At 38.4% G+C, this 26,083-nt stretch overlaps 2 protein-coding genes across 11 annotated transcripts in view; one reads left to right on the top strand and one right to left on the bottom strand.

Moving 5' to 3' along the window:
• LOC139960153 (alpha-L-fucosidase-like) overlaps positions 1-26,083 on the top strand; it is a 111,765-nt gene that overhangs the window by 33,559 nt on the left and 52,123 nt on the right. The window lies entirely within an intron of this gene.
• The window catches only part of LOC139960151 (steroid 17-alpha-hydroxylase/17,20 lyase-like), a 50,546-nt gene that overhangs the window by 11,950 nt on the left and 12,513 nt on the right, over positions 1-26,083 (bottom strand). For 2 of the 10 annotated variants that reach the window (XM_071958304.1, XM_071958303.1), the window contains exons 7-9: positions 21,582-21,707; positions 20,603-20,842; positions 19,805-19,903 (exon numbers count right to left, since the gene is read on the bottom strand). In XM_071958304.1, the coding sequence (XP_071814405.1) occupies positions 19,805-19,903; positions 20,603-20,842; positions 21,582-21,707 (465 nt within the window). Of the gene's footprint in view, positions 1-5,307; positions 7,671-11,542; positions 11,613-15,261; positions 15,319-15,688; positions 15,811-16,343; positions 16,488-17,017; positions 17,141-19,804; positions 19,904-20,602; positions 20,843-21,581; positions 21,708-26,083 lie in introns of those variants that run through there. The other 8 variants (XR_011790407.1, XR_011790406.1, XR_011790408.1 and 5 more) reach the window with 8 other exon arrangements.

Raw genomic sequence — 26,083 nt, 5'->3', positions numbered from 1 at the left:
CTGCATGGTCCAAGGAGTTGAATAAAAACGGTAGTATGTAGCGATCGGACATTTTATTTCGTTAGTGACTGTCTTGTGATTTTGGGATGTTAGTACTGGTCAAGGCCTGTTTCAACTAGACCTAACTCTATGGAATTACACAGACTCACGGTAGTTTTTTGCCCAGGATTGAACAAGAAACGTGGATTAGGATATTCACTGCTAAATTTGTTTATTGACAGGATACTTTTTCTGTGTTTGTATACTTTTGGATATTAAAACGAGTAAGTACTATGTAAGTATATTGTACCGTACGGACGTATTGACGCTACGCTATGTAAAAGATGCCTCCATTTGAGTGGAAATTTTGCTAATAAAATAAGCAATTTCACTAAAATTTCTGCTTATAATTGTCTTAAAACTTGTTATTAACCTTCATGTGTTCTTGTTTTAAGCTAACAGCTTTTCAAACGCTCGAAATTGGAAGTCAAAAACAGTACAGTTGTTCGCTATCTGTGTACAAACAGTGCCTATATCAGCGTTTGATTTTCGCGGTATACAAACTTTGACGTCACACGGTGACCAGAGGCTCCTTTGGGTCAATCTCTGTTTTCAGACATTCCAGAGGTTCATGTCACGTGACTACCCAAAATGTCCATTTTCGTGGTCGTTTTTGATGGGTTATAGTAGGTTTTCGAAGATTATTTTTTACACATGTTGATTATGGGTATGTAAACTCCTAAATTAATGGAAAATCTCCAAAAAAAAAATTGCCTCCATATTTGGTCTTTAAGCAAGTAAGCAACTGAGTGTATGTTATCTGCTTGATAGGCTACATAAACTACTAAGTACAAAAGCTATGTTAACGTAATAAAGGGGGGAAAATGCAGTGCTTTTTCCTAGCGCGCTTAATATTTTTTTCTTAGGGGGAGGGGGGTTGGGGCTATTTATCACTCACATCAAGTGTTCACAAATCAAATGTTCACTTCATTCCAACTGAGCGTTTGGAAGTGAACAATTCAACATTTTGCAGAAAAAGGTTGAGTTGACGAGATACGATAAGTTGTCAATTAACAATTTTGCAAAAATATTTTCAATTGCTCAGATGGAATGAAGTGAACAATTGAACATTTTGCAGCAAAATGTCCAATTCACGAGATATGATAAGTTGTCAATTAAACATTTTTCATATAATTGTTCAATTGCTCAGTCTGTTTTTACCTCCATGGTTAAAGCAACTGAGCAATCCAACATTTTTCTGTCTTTTGATCAGATTTTATCTTGTTATCTAAACAATTTACTGAAAATTTCGCCTTATGGGGCAAAGTTTTTCTTATGTTGATGGCACTTTTAAGCTTCCGTAGATTAGCTTGAGTTTTATATATGCTTACGTTGCACAGTGGTTCTATTAGGCATTTTTTTTGTATGGTGGAGTATAAGGATCGCGAGACACAATTTTTCAACGTGACAAGGAAAACGTGGTAAATATGACTGATTAAAGGTCAATTTTGACTGGAAATTTAGGTCACTCAAAATTACAAGAATGTATGAAAATTAGAGTGCGACAGTCGGAAAAATTAGAGTGCGACAGTAGGAAATTCCGACTGTCGCACTCATATTTTACAACTATCGTCAGTTTACCAAGATTGGGGTGAGACATCCCCACACCCCCCTCTAGCGACGTCCATGGGAAGGGTACCACACCGCCTCCCCTTACTCATAGGCGTAGGAGCCTCATTTGATTTGGGGGGGCTGTAACGACTTGCCCGAAAAATACAACCAAAATTTTTTCGCGCGCTCCGCGCGCGTTCCACATGTTAATGTGCATATCATATAGGCATCCATCAGTTATTAAATCACCTGCCAATAACATAAAATCATTTTCCGTGTTATTACCCTTCCATATTGGTTAGAATTATTGGGGAAGTCGTTACAACAATAATGATAATAATAATAATATAAGTTTAACCATTGAAAAACACATTGCAATTTCTTCATCATTTTCACTAGGTGCCAGTGGCGGAGCTAGGGGGTATTGGTCAGGGGGGGGGAGAGAATGGTCTGTAGGGGCGCTTTTGACACTATCTAAGCGGAGCGCCACCACAGGTTGGCGCGGAGCGTACAGAAATTTTTTGAGTAAAGTTACTCCCTAGATCGCCGGAAATGACCCTTTCCGGGCCTTGCTAATTTGCAGATAAACGAAGAATAAATAGGTGTCATCGCCATTTGTCAGAAAATTGCACCAACAAAATGTGACAAATGTCAATAGGTATTTGAGAGCGCAATAAAAAAGTCAATAATCGCGAATAAGTAAAAAGTGGTAAAAAGCTGAAAGGGCGCCAGCAGTCCATTTGAGTCCGTCAGGGGGGGGGGCATCCGCCCCCTCTGACTGTATGGACGCTCCGCCACTGGTAGGTGCACGCAAAGTTCTCAGCATATTGCCCAAATTTTCACCAAAAAAAATTGTGCAAAAAATGCAAATTATTATTCTTTCAGTAGGTGCCCGAAAAAATTCTTATTCTCGAATTTTCACCAAAATATTGAAAAACACATTGCAAATTATTATTCTTTCAGTAGATGCCCGAATAATTCTCAGCATATTGCCCGAATTTTCACCAGAATATTGAATAACACATTGCAAATTATTATTCTTTCAGTAGGTGCCCGACAAAAATTCTCAGCATATTGCCCGAATTTTCACCGAAATATTGAAAAACACATTGCAAATTATTATTCTTTCAGTAGATGCCCGAATAATTCTCAGCATATTGCCGAATTTTCACCAAAAAAAAATGAAAAACACATTGCAAATTATTATTCTTCCAGTAGGTGCCCGAAAAATTCTAAGCATATTGCCCGAATTTTCACCAAAAAAAATGGTTGGGGGGGCTGCAGCCCCCCCAGCCCCCCCGCCTCCTACGCCTATGCCCTTACTTCCATGAAAAACAAAGGGAAATGATTCACAGCTCCTACCCCCCCCCCCAACAAAAATGGGGTGTATGTTAACCTCTATATATATACATATAGTGTTATCAGATATCGCACTTATGTTTGTAAGGTTTAAATCTGGTGTAAAGAAACATAATTATGCAATCGATATAGGTGGCAGCTCCCAATGTGCTTCTATATGGCAGTGGTGGTTGGGGCGGGTGGGGGGGGGGTTGGGAGTAAGGGTGGTGACTGGACACAAAGGGGCAAGTGGAGTGTTAAAACAGTACAGTATAGGCAAAGCTATTGTAGTGAAATTTCCTGGAATACTAACTTTGATGCAATGTACAGGTTACCCATAGACAATAGGTAGGGTAGGACACCATGTCACATTAACTGCATGCAAAACAATGGGAAATTATTCACTGTCCTTACAAATGGGGTGTATGTTAACCTCTACAGATATATATATATATATATAGTGTTAACAGATATGGCATTAATGTTTTAAAGGTATATATCTGGTGTAAAGGAAAGAAATGCAATAGATAAGGGAGGCAGCTCCCAATAGTATTTTGCATTGCTTCACTGCACGGAATGGTTGGAGGAGTGGAGGTTAGGGTGGGGCTGGACACAAGGGAGAAAATGTATCAAAGTTGTGTAACATTACATATAGGCAAAGTTATTGTAGTGAGATATCCTACAATACTAACTTTGATGTCATGTCAGGTTACAAATAAACAAAAGGAAGGCCAGCACCCCCTCCCATTAACAGCATGAAAAAAATAAAGAACAATAATTCACAGCCCCCAAAACTGGGGTGTATGTTAACATCTACATACATTTAGCATTTGCAGTTATGGCATTAATGTTGTAGGCTGGTCTTTATCTGGTGTGAAGGAAACAAAATTATGCAATTATCTAGGGAAGAAGCCCCAATGTGTTTTTGCTTTGGTTCACTGCATGCTAGGGGGAGAGGATGGGTAAGGGTGGGCCCTGGACACAAAGGATAAAATGTTTTGGAGTGGTGTAAAATCATATATAGGCAAAGTTATGTGTTATATTATCCTGGAATACTAACTTTGTGCAGGTAACCCATAGACGAAAGGAAAGGCAGGACACCCACTTCCCCTCAGTTGCATAAAAGACAAATGGAAATGATTCACAGCCCACCCCCACCAAAAAAGGGGTGTATATTAATCTCCACATATATTTAGTGTTATCAGATTTAGCACTTACGTTTTGAAGGTCTATATCTGGTGTGAAAGAAACAAAATTATGCAATCAATAAAGGAGGCAGCTCCCAATGTCATTTTGGATTGCTTCAGTGCATGCCGGGGATGTAGGGGGCGGGGGTGGACACAAAGTGGAAAATGATTTTGATTGGTGAAACATTATATATAGGCAAACTTGTTAGTTAATGCTTTAGGAATACTTACTTTTATGACAATGTACAGGTCATAGAAAAAAAGTAGGGCCAAAACCCCCTCCGCCTAGATGCATTAAAACAAGAGGAAAGGCTTCACTGTCCAAAAAGTGGGGTGTATGTTAACCAGTATATTTATTGTCATCAGATATTGCATCAACATTTTCAGGGTCTATTTCAGTTGTGAATTACAGTAACAAAACTATGCAATTAATACGGGAGGTAGCTCTCAATTTGAGTTGCATTGGGTCTGCATAGCACGAGATGGAGAATGGGTAAGGGTACAGATTGAAGAAACAGGGGATGGTGTTTTGGAGTTGGGTAACATAAGTAAATGAAACATTGAACACTGTTAATGATTGGGCAGGCTTTGTACCTCCCCCTTTTTGCAAGACAGATACATTGATTCACTGCATACCAGGGGTGAAGGATGTGTAAGGGCAGCGATTAAGAGAAAGAGGAAGATGTTTTGGAGTAGGTTCATTTAGTTTACAAATGGTATAAGTGAAATATCCAGGACTGCTACTACCTTGACCTGAATGGACAGGTCAGCCACTGAAAAGGGAGGATGATACATAACAATTCATTAGGTACATAGCCAAGGTAAATTTGACAGTTTTAACACCCCTCTCCTATAGTATAGGGTTCAATCATGGAAAACAAACAATGAAGCTGAAATTATTTGTTCCAAATGAGTGTTTGAAACTTTGAAGAAACACATTCCTCTCCAGTCTAAATGTAGAAAAAAGACAAGGATGGGGAAATGTACTGCAAAGTGAATTACTACATTTTCCATCTTGTTCCATCTGGTTGCCTAAATAATCTACAAAAGATTACAAAAGCACAAACACAAATGAAGACAAACTTCATGCTTTTTTAATTGTCACATTTATTAACCTACACAAAGGGTTTTACTTGTGTTATGTAATCCCAAGAGGATTAAACTTATGCAAAGCGTTTGGACTGGCAAGATGTTACATAATATTTCAATTGTGAGTTAACAAATATATTCAAAAGTAGGACAGGTGGATGAACCATTAATGAATGGGTCTATTATGCATATAGGACAATACCAATTTGTGACAGTTCACTTTAAACAATACCTGAAACAGAGGATTCCATCACTATGAAATTGTGAGTTAACAAATATATTCAAAAGTAGGACAGGTGGATGAACCATTAATGAATGGGTCTATTATGCATATAGGACAATACCAATTTGTGACAGTTCACTTTAAACAATACCTGAAACAGAGGATTCCATCACTATGAAATGCTTAATTTAGGCAGAATTCTGGCCTTGAAATCTTATAGTACCGGTACTACAAAATAGCGGAATATGAGCCTAAGTTGTTTCCTTCTGTCTTTTATATAATTTTTTTTTATTTTATCTTTTATTTTCAAGCTTTCATGCTGCTTTCTTTAACCTGCAAACCTAAGGGTAAAATGTTTTATCAGCGAATCTGGCTCCACAAGACCACTTAGGCTTGACTACAATGCCTTTTGTCCTTCATAAATTGTGAATGTCTTTGAACATGAGATTGTCAGTGCAGGCCATAGAAGTCCTACTGTAGTGGGGTATGTGTGCTACACTGAGTAGTACTCCAGCTACTTGGAATGATTAGACAACAATGCTTAAAGCGTAATTTTTCAGCCAGTTATTTCCATTTCAATTGTTAACTCTACTGTTAAAAGTGCATACATGATCCTTAACATACTGTACCAAGTATAAAAGCACTTTCAGTGTGCATTTAAATAAAAAAATTACATCTGAATGGTGGGACTATCTATATCATATTTTAAGTCATTCTCAATATTGACTTTCACAGTAGGTTTGGTGATTTCTTTCATGCGAAGGTGATCAAAGATAGCTGCAATACATATGCATGAAATGAAGAATGCACCAGTATGCTATTTCTTTAACATTAAGTGAAGTACATGGTGGCTACAGCACAAAATGAATGAAATGAAGAATTCCAATGCTTGACACTATATGCTTGGTTATTTTATGCATAGGAGGTCAAAGATACAACACAGAATGCATGAGATAATTAATTTCAAAGTGTGACAGTATATTAGGTGATTTTTTCATGCAAAATTATGTCAATTATGGCTACAACACTGAATGCAAATGTCATATATTTTTAGGAAAATCCTTGTTGAATAATTGAAGTCAACAATGCAAAAACAACTCCAGAGATCAAAATGATCCAATGAAAAATGAAGATTAAGATTAGGTCATTTCATTACAATAATTCAATACAATTCAATATAATATAATAATTCAATTTATAGAATGAAGACAGTTATACTGGTGATAATTAGCTTCAGTGACAAGAGTCTCAACATAACACATGCAGACACTTATGATTAACAAACAAGAGCCAAACTAAGTGTCATACAATAGGGTATCAATTATTATTGGTTTTATCGAATTGACAGATTTGGTTTCTCCCTGTTAATACAGCAAATTCCAATGAAACTTGTTTCAACCTGTTGTGACTTAAATGATAAATACAGCAGGAGCCACTACTGCTTTCTATTGTATAAACTTGTAAGTATCTTGTTGAACTTGTTGTGACTAATAACAGTCAATTGGTGTTGAACTTGCTAAACCTTTTTTTCTTTTTTAGTTCTTTTTAAAGTCTCTTTTCTTATTCCACTGTGGCACATTGATTCCACTATTAAGAAGGGAAAATAAACAAAACTCTCTAAGAAAAATGTGTTGTGTGAATATTGTGTGTTGAAAAATAAGTAAACTTTGATAAATAATTTAGAAAATTGGCAATGAACAGTCACATAACAACAAGAGAACAGCTAAAGTAGAAAGGATTTATGCTCTGCAAGAAGGAAGATTGTGCTGATGATCAGATATACACATTTTAATGAATCACCCATGGTACAATGTTTGTAATGTGCATCGTGTAACAACAATGTATCATGATGATATATTGATGAAAAACTAAGCTGAGTAAAGCCATGTGAAATTTACTTTAACTATCATTTGAGATTCATCCAAATGGGCATCACATTTACAGTAGACTGTCAATTTTGCTTTTATTAAACATGAAAGTTGTACTGATAAGAAATTAAATTTCACATTAATGAATCAATGGAGGTAAAGTGATGGAAATGAACAGTGTATCAAAGGTATGCTCTATTGGCCCCAAATATGCTATATAGTCAAATATGGTCACCTTTTGTCAAAATTCTTAATTGAAATGGTTCTTGATTTCTTTTTGTCGAGAAAGCTGAGATCCAGCCAAGGTCTTTGAACAGAATGGGCACTGTGACAATCTCTGTGGACATCCTTGCCTTTGCTGAAGCGGTTTATGAGCTGTAAATAAGAAGTAAAAGAAATGACAAATTGCACTTAAACCATGGCTGCAAATGCATTGGTAACACCCACGGTCACCACAAACTGCCCAATTACATTCACTGTACACAGAGCCAATCATAACTGATATCGACATTGATGTCTTCTTTAATTAAAAAGAAATATAGATTTCAATAAATTCAGATGAAGACACTTTCACAACGTTCACGAAGTGTTCCCAGTTCCATGCTTCTTTCATCAGGTTCTGGTGTAAATTTTCCTGTGGTATATGATATATATATGATAACAGCCTAAATTACTTATGAACTCTGGTTGGATTATTCATCAACATAGCCATATTGTGGTTCAGAATGATTTAAGGGACAAGGAGTTTTACAGTGTAGTTAGTCCAGTCTTGTCTTACAGTGTAGTTAGTCCACTCTTGTCCATTCTGTGTGTTTCACCACTTGATTTCACATTGCAATACACCAATATTACATGTGAGTGACAGATTAGCAATGTTGTGTAGCAACGGTACATAACGATGAAGAGAATGAATAATGCAGGCTTCTACATTTTAAAGGAAAAACAAAATACTTCATTTCTGTTTTACTACACTTAACTGTTTCAAACTTTCATTCTGGCTGACCCAAAACAAACTATGATGGCAATTAAAGGGTGTGAAGACTCGCGCAAAAAGAACATCTAATGCCGGTAATCTGACCTAGTTTCGAATGAGGTGTAACAGAAGTGTTAGACACCACCATCGATGCCAGAAAATACACACACAGCTTGCTACCGTCGGTAATAAGACACTAGTGTACAGTCAGTACATACAGCTGCGGTCAATACCCATGGCACAGTGTATACACGATACAGCAATGGACATCTCAGGTCCAGCTTAAGATAACACGGTATCACGTTTCATTACTGTCAGCATTTTGAAGCGACACGAACAAAACTTCACTTGCAAGCAACAGAAAGTTAAGTTTTGCAGATGGCGGCACGCGGTTTGGGGCGAGTCTTCATTGCCTTAAATCTGAAGTAACATAGACATAAAAACTATGGGCTATGAGCTTCCTGGTTGACTATGGTTTTACTTCTTGACATTTCCAAAAGCAAAGCAAGCTTTTTTTCAGTCAATATGGTGCAAAAACACATGAGTTTAATCAAATTCAACTCTTGTATGAGACATAACTTGGAAGTTAAAGAGGGGATGAAATGGTGGATTTTCATGTCTTAGAAATATTTATCTACATTACTTCAACACCATGCATTCACTACTTCCCGTAAATGCAGCTGCCAAAGCCAGAAATTCGCTGTTGAAGTATTCCCTAGAGAACTCCCGAGCAGACACTTGTGAAAAAAACCTGCAGTTCATATGACGTCAGTAAAGGGACCATTTCAGCCAAAGCCGACTGCCCGATATTTACTGTTACGGCGTCATTCAGTTTACTACGTACAGGTACAGTAACTACAACACACTCTCCTCATCAACTGAAAAAGTCATCTCCCGAATCTTCCGATTCCGAGGAAATGGGCCTTTACCTCTCAGAACATTCAAAAGCTTTGACAACAATTATCTTCTTGAGGAAGAAGAAGAGGAAATAGTTTTTGAGGGTGATGAAGATATTGGTGTTTTATCCTATCAATTGAGCCCCTTGCAGAAGAATTGTAATACGTTCCCGATGGCCGAGACGCGTTGCTGCCGATGGAAGTCCCCGAGCAGAATGGTTGGACTATCCTGAACCGAAATTGGACGGTTGAGCATAAACAAAACCACCATTATTAAGACCATAATATGAGTTAAATTTACTCGAATGTCGATGATCCTGCTACTTAACATAGTAGCAAATCTTCTAGAAATTGTGTTACTTACAGTGCAAGTGCAACCCTATAGTACTAGTAGTAGTAACATGGGTCTAGACCTAACTAATAGACGTTCTATAACAGGCTAGCCTGTGTAAGTTGTATCATCCAATTGTTACGTTAAAATCATAACACAACGCCAGTCACCTAATCTCAATTACTATAGAGCACTGCAACAGTGTAATGTTGTGTGTACTCAGAAGTTTAAGAATGTAAAAAAAGCGTCTCGGAAGTGATCTGGGTTCCTCGACCATATATACAACAATTTTTTGGAAAGATTTTATTGCCCGAGAATTTTTGATTGTTTATTCCTGGAGGATGCAAGCTTTGTTTGACACAAATTGTGTATATTTGGAAAGCTACGAGTGTATATAAAATGATGATTCATAAATCTGTCCATTTCACCCCCTCTTTAAGTGTCATGTATGCCTACAGATTGTGCTTGTCCTTATGTAAATGAGTATTAATGGTTGACCAGCTTACTGTGATGAGGATGAATTTCCCCATGCTCTTTCTTCTCCTCATATCGGACATGCTTAAATGTGAATGCTTGATTATAGTCTGACTAAATTTGTATATGAAAGGATGAATTCAGGCAAGTTTTTGAGTGGAATTCTTCTTTATAAATTGATCAATGTCTAAAGATAAAGAGTTAATATCTAAACAATGTACCCACTGCTACTTGAGGTTTTCAGACTTTGGCCTTGAATTTCAACTGAACCCTCTAGCCTTTAGATGAAAATGGTCCCTAAATAGCCTTAATTGTTGTTTCCAGTTTATTACCAAAGTAAGAAAAGTTTGTATTTCAGTATGTGTAAATGCTACATTGCAAAATCTGTTGTGTTGTGACCAATTATAGCACGCAATAGCTAGGAAAGTTTCGTAATTATGTTATCAACCTGCCACCTTCACTGATGGTCACCATCGAGGTAAATGAATCTGGAGGATTCATGTCAATTGGGCACGCGCGTACCATGCATGGAGGGTCATGTGATGTGTTCCAGGGTGGTACCAAACTGATATTTCTCTGTAGCAGTTCGAGAATAGTGTTAGTGACTTCGTGAAAGATTTGTCGGTTCGGACATGGGAACTACCGGCATAAGAAGGTACTGGTACTTCATAGCTAATATGCTAACGTTAGACATGCCGGCACAGAACAAGTACAGATACATTGGGCTTGCAGCGGGAAATGTCGATGTCTGAATTGTATTATCAAGAACGATTTGTTGTCGAAAAGGATTGTTGAACTGGACGTGTTGCTGTGGGGAAATGTTTAGTTCAGTGCAACCATGGAATTCTCCATGGGACAGAGCCTAATGCTTCTCGACGGGAATATAGCTATCACGTTAGGCTACATGCACGGTTATTGCTAGGTAACGGGTGTCGTCTGCTGCTCTAAGCACGCGTACACATTTACGTACTAGTTGGGTGAAATCATCATGCGTAATGGGGAGAGTAATATATTAGTACCACCCTGGAACACATTACATGACCCTCCATGCATGGTATGTGCGTACGCGCGTATTTACTGTGTGATAGTTTCTCAAGATTCATTTACCTCGATGATGGTCACTATGAAGTAGTCTGCACAGCTTGACACTGTGAGGTTCTTCGTGTAAACACTGTGTGGTAATATATCGTTATATGTCGACAGTGTAGTTTACAAGACAGTGTCTATACACAAAGATTCTGATACAAGGAAAGATATGTGCCAGGCAGTGCAGGCTAACTGTTAAAATGAGGTCATTTTACGACCATGGCAGGTGGATTACATAATTGTAGGAAACTTTTTTTTGCGGTAGCATGCTATATTTGGGGCCAATACAGCAGTATGACCTATAAGATTATATCTTCAACAGTTGTTCTGTTCTAGTCATATACCTCACTTTTTTATATGTGGTTTATTGTACAGTAACATAAAGATGACATAAAAGCAAGCAGAGTGCAGTTAGCTGGAAATTTACAAGGTACTACATTTAGTTAGCCGGCTAAGGACAATCCTGTGGAGAAACAGTCAAACTCACCATCCTCATCTGATTCAGAGACTGAATATTTTCCATCTGTCTTGTTGTTGCAGTCAGTTTGTGTGTGTTTCTGCAAAACAAATATCCAACACATCATAATTTTGGAAGATCAGGAAGATCATAACTAGCTGAATGAGATGAAATCATGTACAATTAAAATAGTATATGATGTCAAAAGTCCTATATACAACATTTTAAAATCAAATGGTAGATTATTCAAAAACTATTTTACACCATATATGATTAGCTGTTATCAGCATGCTTCTATTCAATTGTGTGACATGTCAGGGTAATTGCTTACTCTACAGAGAGTCATTGCATTTTTTTTTTGCACAGGAGAGTCAAATTCTTATAGCAAGAGAAAATAGGTGGGACATATACTATGTGGTATGTACATCCCTTCAGCTGAAGTGGAAGCCAAGAGATACAAATTTACAGCCCATTTGCCATCACCATTCCGCCTACCCTTCAATGGGGTGTATACTAAACCTATACAGGTTATAGCAAAAGTTTCAAGGTATACAATATTTTGTGTGAAAGTAACAAAATTACAAAATCAATAAGGGAGTTATCTCTCAATGTGATTTGGCATTGGTTCAATACATACCAGGAGTAGATGATGGTAAATGTAGGAATTGAACAGAAAGTGGGAGGGTTCTTTAACGTGGGTTAAAATAGTACATAAATGAAATACTACTATTGCTACCTTTAACCTCAAAGTACAGGATAGCCAAAGCAATGGAGGTCCAGGCAACTCCAACAAACCCCCCCCCCCCCTAACATCCTTAGCTTCAAGACAGAACGGAAATGTTTTACAGCCCGGCCCCTGAATGATTCTCCCATTGCAAACAGGGTAAAAAGGGTCTATGTTAAAGGTATGCTGTATTGACCCCAAATATGCAAAATTTTCAAATATGGTCCATTGCATATGGTCATAATTTTTATACTCTTCATATTACCACCCTGAAGGTAATTTACCTCACTGGGACATCCAGCCATCTTCTTTGCTTATTTAGCATTATGGGAAAAGTTTAGAGGGTAATGCCTCCAGGAAAAGTGCAGTTTGAAATCATATAGCAAGTATAGCATTTAGTTAGGGGCCTATACATCTTTAACCTCTATACATTAAGAGTGATCAAGAGAAATATATTGGGTTGGGATAACTTAAGTACATATAGGCAAAGGTATTAGTAAGTATATAGGAATACCACCTTTGAAATTAATTTATTAGCCAGGCAACAAAAAAGGAGGGCAGAGGATATACCCAGTAGCTTATCAAAAGGAAGGGGATCAAACGGGGATCAGGACTGCCAAGAAGTCATCCCTTAGCTTCCAGATGGAAGGTATAACAGGTTTTTTAAACAATACCGCTGACATTTGTTCATCCCTTAGGTAGAAAAGAACAGGGCAGGAATACGCCCAGTAGCTTGGACAAACAAGGGGGGGGGGGGGGGGGAGGCAGAGCATCCACAGGGAAGACTTAAAAACATAATCAGGACCACCAAGAAGTCTACCCTCAGCTTCCAGATGGAAGCCAGCTGGGGGTACACTTCAGAGCCCCAATGATCACCCCCCCCCTCGGATCCTTCCGTTGGAAACAGTTTAAATAGGGTCTATGTTAACCTATACACATTGAGTATTGCAGTTATCAAAATTAGACAATCAATAAAGGAAGCACCTCTCAATTTGATTTTACATCGTTTCATGCATACGAGGGCATGGGGAATGGGTGAGGGTAGAGATTAAAGGAAAAATGTGACAAAGATATTTGGGAGTAGGTGAACATTATTACATATAGGCAAAGGTATATTGGGAAGTATATCTAAGAATACTACCGTGAAATTAATCGGTTAGATAATAAAAAGAAGAAAAGTAGGGTAGGGATATATCCTGTAGTTTAGCCAAACAAGGAGGGGAGGATAAGGGGGGGGGATAAATCAGGACCACCAAGAAATCTACCCTTAGCTTCCAGATGGTAGCCAGCTGGGGGAATATTTGATAGCCCATCAAATAGAAAATTTGATAGCCAGGCGGAGTGTATAGCCTAGTGGTTAACGCCAGCGTCTCCCAGTCATGAGATCCCCGGTTCGATTCCCCGCCGACAGCAATGTGTGTCGTCTGGCAAGGGTGTTGTTCAATAACAACTTCCCGACATGGACGTTAAATGGATGTGTGCCGAGAGATTGGCTACGGTCAGCTTGCGAGTCTATAAGCCTCCATGGCTTCTTTAGCGAGTTCCTGCTTGCGGGAAGATCACTACACATACATACATACATACATACATACATACATACATACATACATACATACATACATACATACATACATACATACACACACACACACACACACACACACGCATACATACATACATACATACATACATACATACATACATACATACATACATACATACATACATACATACATACATACATACATACAATAAATCCCTGTGGCCCATTGCAAATATGGATAATTGGGGTCTATGTTTACCTCTTCATAATTGAAAGTTATCAATAACATAATAAGGCAATCTAAAAGGGAGGAAACTTTCAATGTTATCTTGCATTGGGTCTGCTTAACAGGTTTAGAGGAGGGGTAGGGTCGAGATTGAAGAGAAAGGGGGAGATGTTTTGGAGTGGGGTAACATTATTAAGTATGCTATATTAATAGTGAACTGTCTAGCACTGCTATTTTTGACCTTAATGTACGTACAGAGCAATACAGGACAAGAAATTCCCCATCCCCTTGCCATTTGTTGCAAAACAGAAGCCAAGGGATAATTTTTCACAGCCCCAATGTTTCTCCCCATTACAAACAGGGTCAAAAGGGATCAATGTTAACCTCTGCACATGCAGTATTGCCTGCAGTAACAAAATTAGGCAATCAACAGAGGAGGCAACTCTCAATGTGGTTTTAGAGTGAGTATTCTAACTGGGCATACACAATTTCTTAAAGTTATTGAATGAATGAACAAACATTTACAGATACACAATGAACATGAAGTTTACCCACTAAAAGTCCCAAATGCATAAATGGCAATAAGATGTATACAGATCAACCTCACTGTAGTGCTTTAATATTGGATTCTATGCAGTACTCTTTTTGCCTTTTCCAATTTATTTGGTATTGACTTGTCCGCTTTCTAGTGAATACTTTAGGATATATTATTCCTTTCAACATTTCATCATGGACTGGTTTAACTTTAAGTTATGAGTAGGGGATAATTGCTATCTGTATGGAATAACATATGAAGCAAGCATGTATGAGTTCTGACACATTATTACAATGTCAACATTAAGTTTATTTAAGGTGATCCTAGCAGGTTAGGGTCATGTACCATAGATCCTATTGCTCAATTGACACATGCTTTTGCAATTTGCTTTCGTGCATTGCAATTGCAAAGAGATATCTTATAGTTTTAACACATTGACATAGTCCTAGATTTATCCATTTTATTAAATGTTTTCTTTTAATGGGGTTGCAATAAAAATAGATATTTAAATAATCAAACATAACCAACTAATCAACCAAGTAAACAATCAATCAATACTGTAAAATAAAAGCAAGCCTTTGTCAAAGTTAATGTACAGTAAAGGCTGTTAAACGAACTACAGTATTGATTAGATGAGCATGATTTATATTGCTCTGTTTTACACAGCCTTAATTTCTATTGATGAATCTTTCTTAGATGATCAATAAAGCAGAAGGATTACCTTCAAAAGGCCACAAAAGGACATGTTTTCCAGGCTGGAACTGTCATTGGTCGCTGCCTGGAAGAAATTTCATTTTGTAGATTTGAATGAAGTATAATGAAAGAGTATTTTAAATAAAGGGCAACACTAAATATAAGTGTATTTTATATGAAATAGGTTTGTGGTTTCAAACCAGTGTACTTAAACCAGTAGTCAGCAAACTTTTGACTGCAAGAACTTTTGACAGCAAGAAATTCAGGCACTCAGCCATGAACAAACTGATTACCAGCCAATCCCATGCTATCCCCCCCCCCCCCACACACTCACACCTCCACAGAAATACAAAGTCTTAACTCTCCAGAGAAAGGGCTTATCAGAGTATCACTTTTCTGTGTGGTAAAAAGAGCTAGTGCAGGTGCAATCATATCCATAAATGTCTGCAACTTACCTGACTTATAAACAAATTTGTCCGAAACAACAGAATGGAAAACAAGTGCAACAAAAACTTACGGGTACTACAGAGTTATCTCTGACATCACTGTCTGTAGCTTCTTCCTCATTCTCTGGCTGCTAAAGAGAAACAAATACTCCTCAACTGATTTTAATATAAATGAAATTCAATGCACTTTAAAGAATTGATGTAAGTAGAGATATGAAGGAGAAGGGGGGGGGGGGAGGTTCAGGTACCTAACGGTACTGTGGTAACTTCTCTAGAATTACTGTAGAACATTACCAGACAGAACATAACATAAAAAAATCATAACAACTAAAAACTACTCCAATGTTGCTTTTTAACTTGGGAAGTTTGCACTTACTTGTGCATCATTACTTTGAGTAAATATATTGGCCATATTCCGAGGCCTGTTCTTATGTTACAACTGAACATTAGGCGTAACATACATCAATTCTTGAAGAATCAGACGTGTTTACTGATGAAATACAGTAGCAGCTTGTGACTATGGTGACTATGGATTCGAGTCGTATCAACATTTCTACAGTAACTGTAATTTATTTTTCGGGGGCATTGTGGCAAACATTAAACACAATGCGGCAATAGGTTTCCTGAACAAACTTATACATTTTGTACAAAAATATAACTTTACATTTTACGTCGGAACCGGGTAGTATGTTCGGAACCAGGTAGCAATCAGTTGGGCGGGTACTTGGGTTACTTGTGCAAACACTAGTTTATATCAATCTCATATCAAAGCTTTAAAGAGACTATTGCAGCCGGATCAAGACCTTTTCTGTATAATAACATGACACAAAATCTAAAAATTTTGCAAGAAAATTGGTATGTGTAGCAATTGAGATGTGAGACGTATACATCTCCCATGATCACAGAAACTGCAACAAATCAACTAATTGTATCTTAAAGATCTGTACTTACTGGCCCCATATTAAGCATGCTATCACTTTAAAAGCTTATGAGATTACATTCTAGCTGTAGACTGTAGAAGTTAAAAAAAAAAGCTCTGACTTCAAATTAGCCTGGAAATATATACATCATTCTTCTTATGTTTTTCACTAGTATGTGTTCTTCTGGTACAGTTCAGTTTGCAAAGACGATGAAAAAATAAATGTTGTTAAACTGATTGATTCTGAGAGGTTCAGATCATGTCTAGCTTGGCTTGAGCATTATCTCTTGTAGAGTTGGCATGTTGAATGTTGGAACTTGGAATACAGCAAGCACACTTTAAGTTACATATAAACTCTGACAAAATGCTTTGTACTAAGTTTAACTGGAAAAGATACAAAATTTAACAATGTACTATACCTATTTTGTCATCTATCCAACAAGATGTCAATGAAGTGTGATCTGTTTTCTCTTTGCAGTAGTTAATAGCTGCCTGCAAATGGCTAGTTTTTCTTAATCTTGGACATAACTTCATCTACAGGTCTGAAATACAAAATAGGTGTAAGATGGATGGTCACAACTCTTCTAAGACTAAAGTAACAGTATAGGCCTAGGATATGTTATGTTACTCTATGAGTATTATACATAGATGTGACTGAGTTCAAAGACACCCTTCTCTAATCTGCACTATTTGAACAATTGTGTCTGGCCATAAATGAGTAAAAAATTCTAGACTAGTCAAGCATAGCAGGCTGGTGGGCTTTATCTCCAAAAGGTAGGTTGAAGCGTGAGCATTCTCATTATGTTCCCTGTTGATTGAATATACAATCTTATATGGACTAAAATGAAGTCAATCCACTTCCATAAGTCATGAAGATTTTGATTAAACAATTGTCCAGCCTAAGCTCAAATTTATTGACAGCCAAACCTTCCAATATTTCCCTATCAAAGCATTGTTCAATTGAAATTACACAATTCACATTGCACTAACAAATCAAAAACCAATTGCATTTCATCAGAAAAATATGATGATTGAGAACTCCTTGGGTCCTTTATTCAAAGAAAATGGCCAATACCACGGTAGTACTTTATTGTTCAAATTGTTGAGTGGTAATGGCAGTGGTGACAGCTGCTTTGATTTGCCAGCATGATAAATGTGATACTTACTTTCTTAGTGAGGATGCATTGAATTAGTTGAATTTGCGATTGATTAGCCTACACGTAGTTTGTAAGTTGTAGGACTACCAGTACTGCAGTACCTAGTACTAGGTATCACCATTTAATACATTACTCGTGCAGTAGTAACTAACTGTAGTATAGTAAAGGCTTCATGATTGACGCACCCTCGTAATTGACACACCTTCAAATATTACTAGCAACGATACAGCAGGCCACCTAAACATTTTGCAGTGTAGCAGAATTACATATTTCATCAGCTTGAATCCATTTCAGCTATTTGCTGACCAAATTGTGGTTTTTCTTAAGCTTTTAACACCCTCCACCCAGTTTTGCATGTTTCTTGGTCATTTGGAATCTTACACCCTAAAAATAACCAACATTACCTCAATATGATACCACTTATCTCTGGGACCTGACCTGTCTGAGCTTAGAGGCTCAGAGCATAGCAAACTGCATACAAAGTCAATTGATGTATACTAAGGCCTCACTACACTACACTACAGTTAGCTTATCAACAAATGTGTCAATTTAGGGGTATGAAAGAACAAAGTGGCTATTCTTACGACTAGTTGTAAGAATAATTTCCGACTACGCATGCGCAGTTGCTATTTTCATGACCAGGAGTACTATTTTTACGACGAGGAGTAACAATATTTGCGGTTAGGGTAAGGGTTAGGATTGAGGTTTAGGGTTAGGGTTACCCCTACTACATGGCAGTTGCTTTATTTACTTTACTGCACTTGAATTTGCCTTTGTCGTAAGAATAGTTTATAAATAATTGTTACGACTCGTCGTAAGAATAGCCACGGCCATGAAAGAACTTGACACGGCAGACATTTTGAGGTCAAATTCTGCTCAATTGTACAGTGCATAAGCACAGAACCCTAAATATTTAGAGATCATTACATTTCTGAGGAACTACACATATGAAAAACACATACAGTTAATGATTTGGATTTTTCCTTGATATACAGTAATGGACATCGTTGATCAAATCCTATAGGCTGAAGTGCGTCAATTATCCCACCATGATACTAGTAGTAGTAACACGTAAATTTAGGCTACAATTCTTTAGAACAGCAAGGAAGCCCCAAAGCCCCCTACTCATGACCTTCAAATAACAAGTAGCCTAATGAATGAGATAGGTACTTGTTCGGCTCGGCACACTCGATACCTCCTACCCTATAGTACCTAGCTTAGGCTTGCCTAAGGTACAGTATGCCATACAACCGGCTAATATGCACAATTTCCATCCAATAATACTGCTGTTAGTGGCGACAAGTTTCACATAAAGTATATTGGATATTCAGGCAATGCGTAAGCCTTGGTTTCAAGTGAGCACCTTATCGGTAGTCTTTCACCGATAAAATTACAGCTAAAATGAGATACTTACGTTGCTGGATGATATACAGGATGTGTACAACAGTCGTAGCCTACTTCGCGTACGTACGAACAGTGTATACGTCTGTGCTGTGTCTAAACAGTTGATGGCGCCATGTCGTTACAAGTCTTGTACTGCGATGGTCTAAAATTGCCAATTTTCGTTATTTTACATCCAGAATATTCCAAATTTCACCAAGAATAGCAATCATGTGTCTTTAATACAAATTCGGGATGTCGCTGATATATATATCCTAGTTTTCCCGTATATTGAGCGGAAAGTTGAGGTTAACATATATCCTACATACACCGTATGCGAAAATAACGTTATATACACTGTTGAGTGAGGCTCAGATTTGCACTGAAAATGCTCTTTATCGCAAGAACATACAATTAATTCTAAGTTAATTTCTGATAAATACCATCATGTTGTCTACATTCGAAGTGAAATTTGTTTACACAACGCACGATATTTGAATTGGTAATGTCTCAGACTTATGTTTACCAAGAAGTTGGTAAACAGATGCCCAAGGTACACATAGGCCCCAGCTACCACCCACGAATGTAAACATATGCCCGCATTCATAACTATATATATTTATATATATATACATATATATATAAATATATATAGCTCACAAAAATTACCTGGTGTGAATTTTTTAGGGTCGTCCCAGAGTTTTTCATCATAGTGCATGGAGTAGATGTTCACTAAAACCCAAGTATCTTTAGGGATGGTATAACCACCTACGAATTAACAGAAAAACAGAAGACATATACCTGTGAAGCAATCAGTAAGCATGGAATGCCAAAAGGGTCACCAGATGTGAAGATTTTTGGACGGAAATATCTATGGCCTATATGATACATCTATGTCCATTGGCGTGTGTGCTAATGTGAAGATATATATCACTGCTGTAGAAAGGCATATATAAATCTGATGAACATTTTAAAGCATTGAAAGCAAATCTATCTTTTACTGAGAGGGTATGAAGTCACATATTGTGCTGTCCTATCGATAGCATATAGCAATTCCTGATTAGCATAGCTGGAACTTACAAAGGACAACATTTTTTGATATGCTTTAGACCATCAGAAACACTGCTACCAGTGCAGGTTGGATGTTTTTACCACTTCTTTAAAGTTTTGAGAAGTGAAACTTTAAAAATCTTAGGCCCTTGAATGCAAGTGGCTAAAGACTAGACTACCGCTAGACTACTTAGCATGATTACATTACAAACTTGTCAAGGACAAATGGTTTGGAAGGTCACGAAAGGGCAATCAATTCTTTAACTGAAATTAGGATAAAACATGGTTAGGTCGATTTATTAGAATGTATGGATTAATAATAACACTGAGGCATGCACTGAGGAGCCAACATCATCATCAATTTATTCTCCTGCCAAGCCGCTATCTAGTTGTTACATAATTGGCAATGACACTTACCAAGCTCCACATCTGCCGATGTAGCATGCGGCACGGCTAATGGAACTAAGGTACTGTACCGCATAACCTCGTACAGGGTCGCTGTGGTGTATACTAGCTCCTCACGGTCATCAAGTGAGGGCAGCCTATCTCTTCCCACGACACGATCCACTTCTTCGGCTACTTTGGCTTGCACCTCTGGATATTGCACCATCAGTCCAGCACACCATTGTAAGGTAAAAATGGACGTATCCGTACCTCCTGAAATGTCAAGGAAATGAAGTCGTTGAGAAGATTTACAAGACACAAAATACCAAATCTATCTATTTCTAAATAAAACTTTTGCCTACTTCACTGGATAAGAATTTTTAATGTACATTAAATAGCATCTGACAACATCTAAATGATGAATAGCAATTGATAGATTGATTTTAATATTGTGTTTTTGTTATTCCTTGTTTTTTGTGGTTTTACTTTAAGAATATGAGAACATATATATATTACCCCCTCCCTTCCCCCCCCCCTTAAAAGAAGGTAAACAGTTTACACAAAGTGCTGAGTCTATACAGCTGCTTTTCAAATAATATACACATTTCATAGATATCCAAATTTCAGTTAAAATACTAACTGATGAGTCACACATGGTTCAGTGAGTCAAAAAAATTGGATGCAATGTTTATACAGCAATTGACATTATGGTAATATCTACAAAAATTCAGACAATTCAAAAAACCATTTTTACTGCAACTGTTCTGTAGAATAATGTTAGATTTATAGCAGGCTAACATTGTTTCCATTCCATAACTATGGACTAAGAGAAAACCTCTCCAGTTGGAAATTGAAGGAGAAAGAAGATAGAGGGAAGGCAATCATGTTAGAATGAAAGATGGGGACCAAGACAAACCAACAGGAAGATTAATCTCTACCTGCCTCCTCTGCCTAGTCCTTCCATGAATATTCTTACTCTTAAAAGGAAACATTTATAATTGGAGATCCTTACCTCCAAATATATCTACCATTGTCTGTCTGATATGAGCCTCTGTTATCAAACTCATGTCTTCTTTGCCTTCATTTTTGATTTCTTGTCGAGACTGAAAGAGCATCTCTATGAAATCTTTCGGTTCACCTGTGTAAATTGGAGAAATATAAATGTGTCATTTGTAAATCCCTCAAAAACAACTTAGATGATATCACGTCAACTTGAAAACATCACGTGAAGACATCACGTGACGCCGCAGACATCCTATTAAGACAACATGAAAACATCTTCACAACTAGAAGATACCACTTGAAGACATCCCTTTACACTACACCCTTGGTTTTCAACCTTTTTTCGATCACGAGCCCAATTCGTCTTCCGAGCCGTCCTCGCGAGCCCATACCCTACCCTGCAAAGTTATCAACTTCATAAAATCAATTTTACAGCGTTTATTAGAGTATTCTTGACACAAGGGACCCGGGGACTCAATCGGAGCTATGAATGTTCCTCCGTGATCAGATGACAGGTACTGCCCAATTAGAGACTATCTCAAAGATTTCTTGCAACCCTCAATGGTACACTGGTTTTATAAGAAACGTGTGACCGTTATCACTATCAGAATAATGCAGAAAAATGGAGATGAACAATGCAATAAAAAAGCAGCAAAACCGTTTGACGTGTGCATATGAGGCCCAGTAGTATTAAAGGAGATATATTTCGAATCGGTGAGGTAATTTCTATTTATTGAAAACAAATTAAGAAATAAAGAGAACGTAATAATACTTTGTGTATTGACAATAGAACGGGAGAACTGATAGAAGTGTCGGACTGTATAGATATCACGCTGTATAAGTTATTCCAATTATTGCTCATATTCGAGGTAGAATAGGTCAAAGATCCGAAGAAAAAAAGTGGATCATATTTGTCTACACTTGTAAAAATTGCGATAATTCGAAGGAAAGGGCTGTAGTAGGATCCTTCATTAATGGGGACAGGTGACGTCTCGATAAGACAGTAATTGATGGCATATTACTTGAAACAATAGGCCTACTTGCATTCGAATATTGAAAACTGAGGTATGACACTGAAAAGTCTGGGATATTTCAGTGGGATGGCTGGGCCTGCTTTTCGGCAACGAGTCTTTGTATGTCCGGCTCAGTCTCAGATAGCAAAACACGCATATCTGCACCAATATCCAAGCGGTTTCTTTGTTTCGTTTTCATCGCGGCCATTGTGGAGAATGAGTCTTCGCATAGGTATGTAGAAGGATACGGCAACAGAGTTTTGATTGCGATGGCAGACAAAACCGGCTACTCCTGGCGCATTAAACACCAGAAATTGGATAGTGGCCGGCTGTTGAACGGTTGTTCTGCGGCCGAATCGTTTTTCAAGAGGACAAGTTCTTCTTGGGCCTGCTCGTTATCGTCCATCGTTGCTGATCTAACGAGAAATGGATTCCGCACCAGATCAAATTTCTCTGGATCAACTTCTGGAAAATAGCGCCGCAACTCAGACTTCAGTGATTCCAAATGTTCGTCAATGCCAGGAATCCTTCCAATTGTCTCAGTCTGCTCGAGGAACTCATTCAGTCGAGGGAAGCTCGTGAATCGATCAGCTCTAACTCTGGAAATAAGGATGTCCAGCAAATCCATGAATCCGCGCAGTTTGTCGTGAAAGTCCAAGACGTTTGGTTTTCTACCTTGGAGCGATGGGTTGAGGATATTCAAGCGCTCGAATATGTCTGTCAAGTAGCATAGGTTAGCCAACCACACGTCATCTGACAGATGTGCCGCCAAGTCACGTTTGCCTACTCTTGGTAGAAATTCAGCGACTTCATTCCTGAGGTCAAAAAGTCGCATGAGCACTTTCCCACGGGATAACCACCTCACCTCAGTATGGTAAAGCAGGTTGGAAAACTGTGCGTCCATCTCTTCACACAGTTTCCTGAACAGGCGAGTATTGAGCGGACTTTTCTTCACAGCGTTCACAATTTTAACCGCCTGATCCAATACATTCTTCATCTGTTGCGGGAGTGTTTTGGAAGCCAATGCCTGGCGGTGAAGCATGCAGTGAGTAGTCTTCACTTGCGGTGCCACTTCTTTCAGGCGCGTCTGAAAACCGGACCGGCTACCCAACATGGCAGGGGCGCCGTCGGTGCAACTCCCAACGAGTTTGTCAAATCCGATTCCATTCTCGTTGATGTATGTCTGAATCGCCAAAAACACATCGGCACCGGTTGTAGTCAACTCAAGTGGGGAGCAAAACAGTGGTTCGTCTTTAAAACCGTCTTTGACCACATAACGCACCCATACCATCAGTTGACTCAAGGACGCGACATCCGTAGATTCATCGGATGCTATTGAGTAGAATGGCGAACTTTTGATCTCCGCAATCACACGTTTTTCAATATCTTTGGACAGATCCACGATTCGTCGCTGAACAGTATTGTCAGAAACGGAAACTCCATTCAATAATTTCGCCTGGTCTGGCCCGATAAGTATCCGCACAACCTCTTTCATACAGGGCATCACCAATTCCTCGGCTATGGTGTGAGGTTTCTTTTTCTTGGCTACCTGGTATGCAATGACAAATGAAGCTTCCAGCAGTGCCGCATTTCGGCGATAGACTCCACCAGTGCAGTCCAACTTCTGTGTATTCAAATTTTGCCTTTTCCTCTCGAAATAGGCGCGGTCTTTGTCAGCAAGTTGTGGGTGTTCAGTAGTAAAGTGTCGCTGAAGATTTGGTTTCTTCATACTTGCCGCCGATAAAACCTTTCCGCAAACAACACACTGAGGTTTGATAACACCTTTGTCCGATATATAGGTGAATCCGATGTTGAGGTATTCCTCATGATATCCTCTGATTCGCGTAGGTCCCATTGCGTTCGCTAAATTTTCACTTGTGTACAGTATCCTTCACGACTGATCATGTGCATGGCACAGGGTTTGTTGTGTTTGTGATAGTGTCATACCAGGGACTGCTAACTAAAACACACGCCAAGGTCTGTGGTATTAGCACACAACAGTCAGCAGCGCCTGTTAGGCATTGCTTTCACTGCCTGTAAAGAAAGCCGAAGTGTGACGTCATTCTCCTATCGCCCCGCCCACTCGCGTTCCAATCAAACATTTGCGCCTATGCTAAGCCCACGCTACGGCGACTTTGAAAGTCATTTTCTACCATTGCGAGAGCACCCAGTGCACCTCCATTACGTGGGGTAAGCGTACGTGATGACCTCAAGGCTTCGGCTCTCTATAGAAATCGCGCAATACTTGCTGCGTGCACTGGGAAGAGCTGGGTTTGATTGAGCAAGGCTTCCACACATCATAACCTTGGTAAATACGTAATACGTAGTGTGCAGTGGTTGGTGGGAGTCACCGAATTCTCTTCTACTAGTCTTATAGGGTTAGGGTTGAGTAAATTTTACCCGTTGTACAAGGTTTCATCGAAGAGGCTTCCTAAGAAACATCATCATTGCCTTCGCCACCAGCCCCCAAAAATGCCACAATTTTTAATCATTACTGGGGCAATGCTCGCGAGCCCACAAAATCGGCTTCGCGGGCCCAAATGGGCCCGCGAGCCCAAGGTTGAAAACCACTGCACTACACAGATCACTGGAAAAATAACTTTAAAGACAGCAAACCAAATGCATCACTCCAAGACATCACTTGACACCACAGACATCCTATTAAGACAACATGAAAACATCTTCATTAATAGAAGGTACCACTTAAAGACATCCCTATACACTACACAGATCACTGGAAAAAATAACTTTAAAGACAGCAAACCAAATACATCACTTCAAGACATCACTTGACACCACAGACATCCTATTAAGACAACATGAAAACATCTTCACAACTAGAAGATACCACTTGAAGACATCCCTATACACTACACAGATCACTGGAAAAATAACTTTAAAGACAGCAAACCAAATACATCACTTCAAGACATCACTTGACACCACAGACATCCTATTAGGACAACATGAAAACATCTTCACAACTAGAAGATACCACTTGAAGACATCCCTTAACACTACACAGATCACTGGAAAAATAACTTTAAAGACAGCAAACCAAATACATCACTTCAAGACATCACTTGACACCACAGACATCCTATTAGGACAACATGAAAACATCTTCATAAATAGAAGATACCACTTGAAGACATCCCTATACACCACACAGATCACTGGAAAAATAACTTTAAAGACAGCAAACCAAATATATCACTTCAAGACATCACTTGACACCACAGACATCCTATTAAGACAACATGAAAACATCTTCACAACTAGAAGATACCACTTGAAGACATCCCTTTACACTACACAGATTACTGGAAAAATAACTTTAAAGACAGCAAACCAAATGTATCACTTCAAGACATCACTTGACACCACAGACATCCTATTAAGACAACATGAAAACATCTTCATTAATAGAAGGTACCACTTAAAGACATCCCTATACACTACACAGATCACTGGAAAAAATAACTTTAAAGACAGCAAA

The sequence above is a fragment of the Apostichopus japonicus genome, chromosome 19 (assembly GCF_037975245.1).
Source record: "Apostichopus japonicus isolate 1M-3 chromosome 19, ASM3797524v1, whole genome shotgun sequence".
NCBI classification, from domain to species: Eukaryota; Metazoa; Echinodermata; class Holothuroidea; order Aspidochirotida; family Stichopodidae; genus Apostichopus; species Apostichopus japonicus.
The sequence above is the reverse complement of the archived record's forward strand: the minus strand, read 5'-3'. Positions and strand labels throughout refer to the sequence as shown.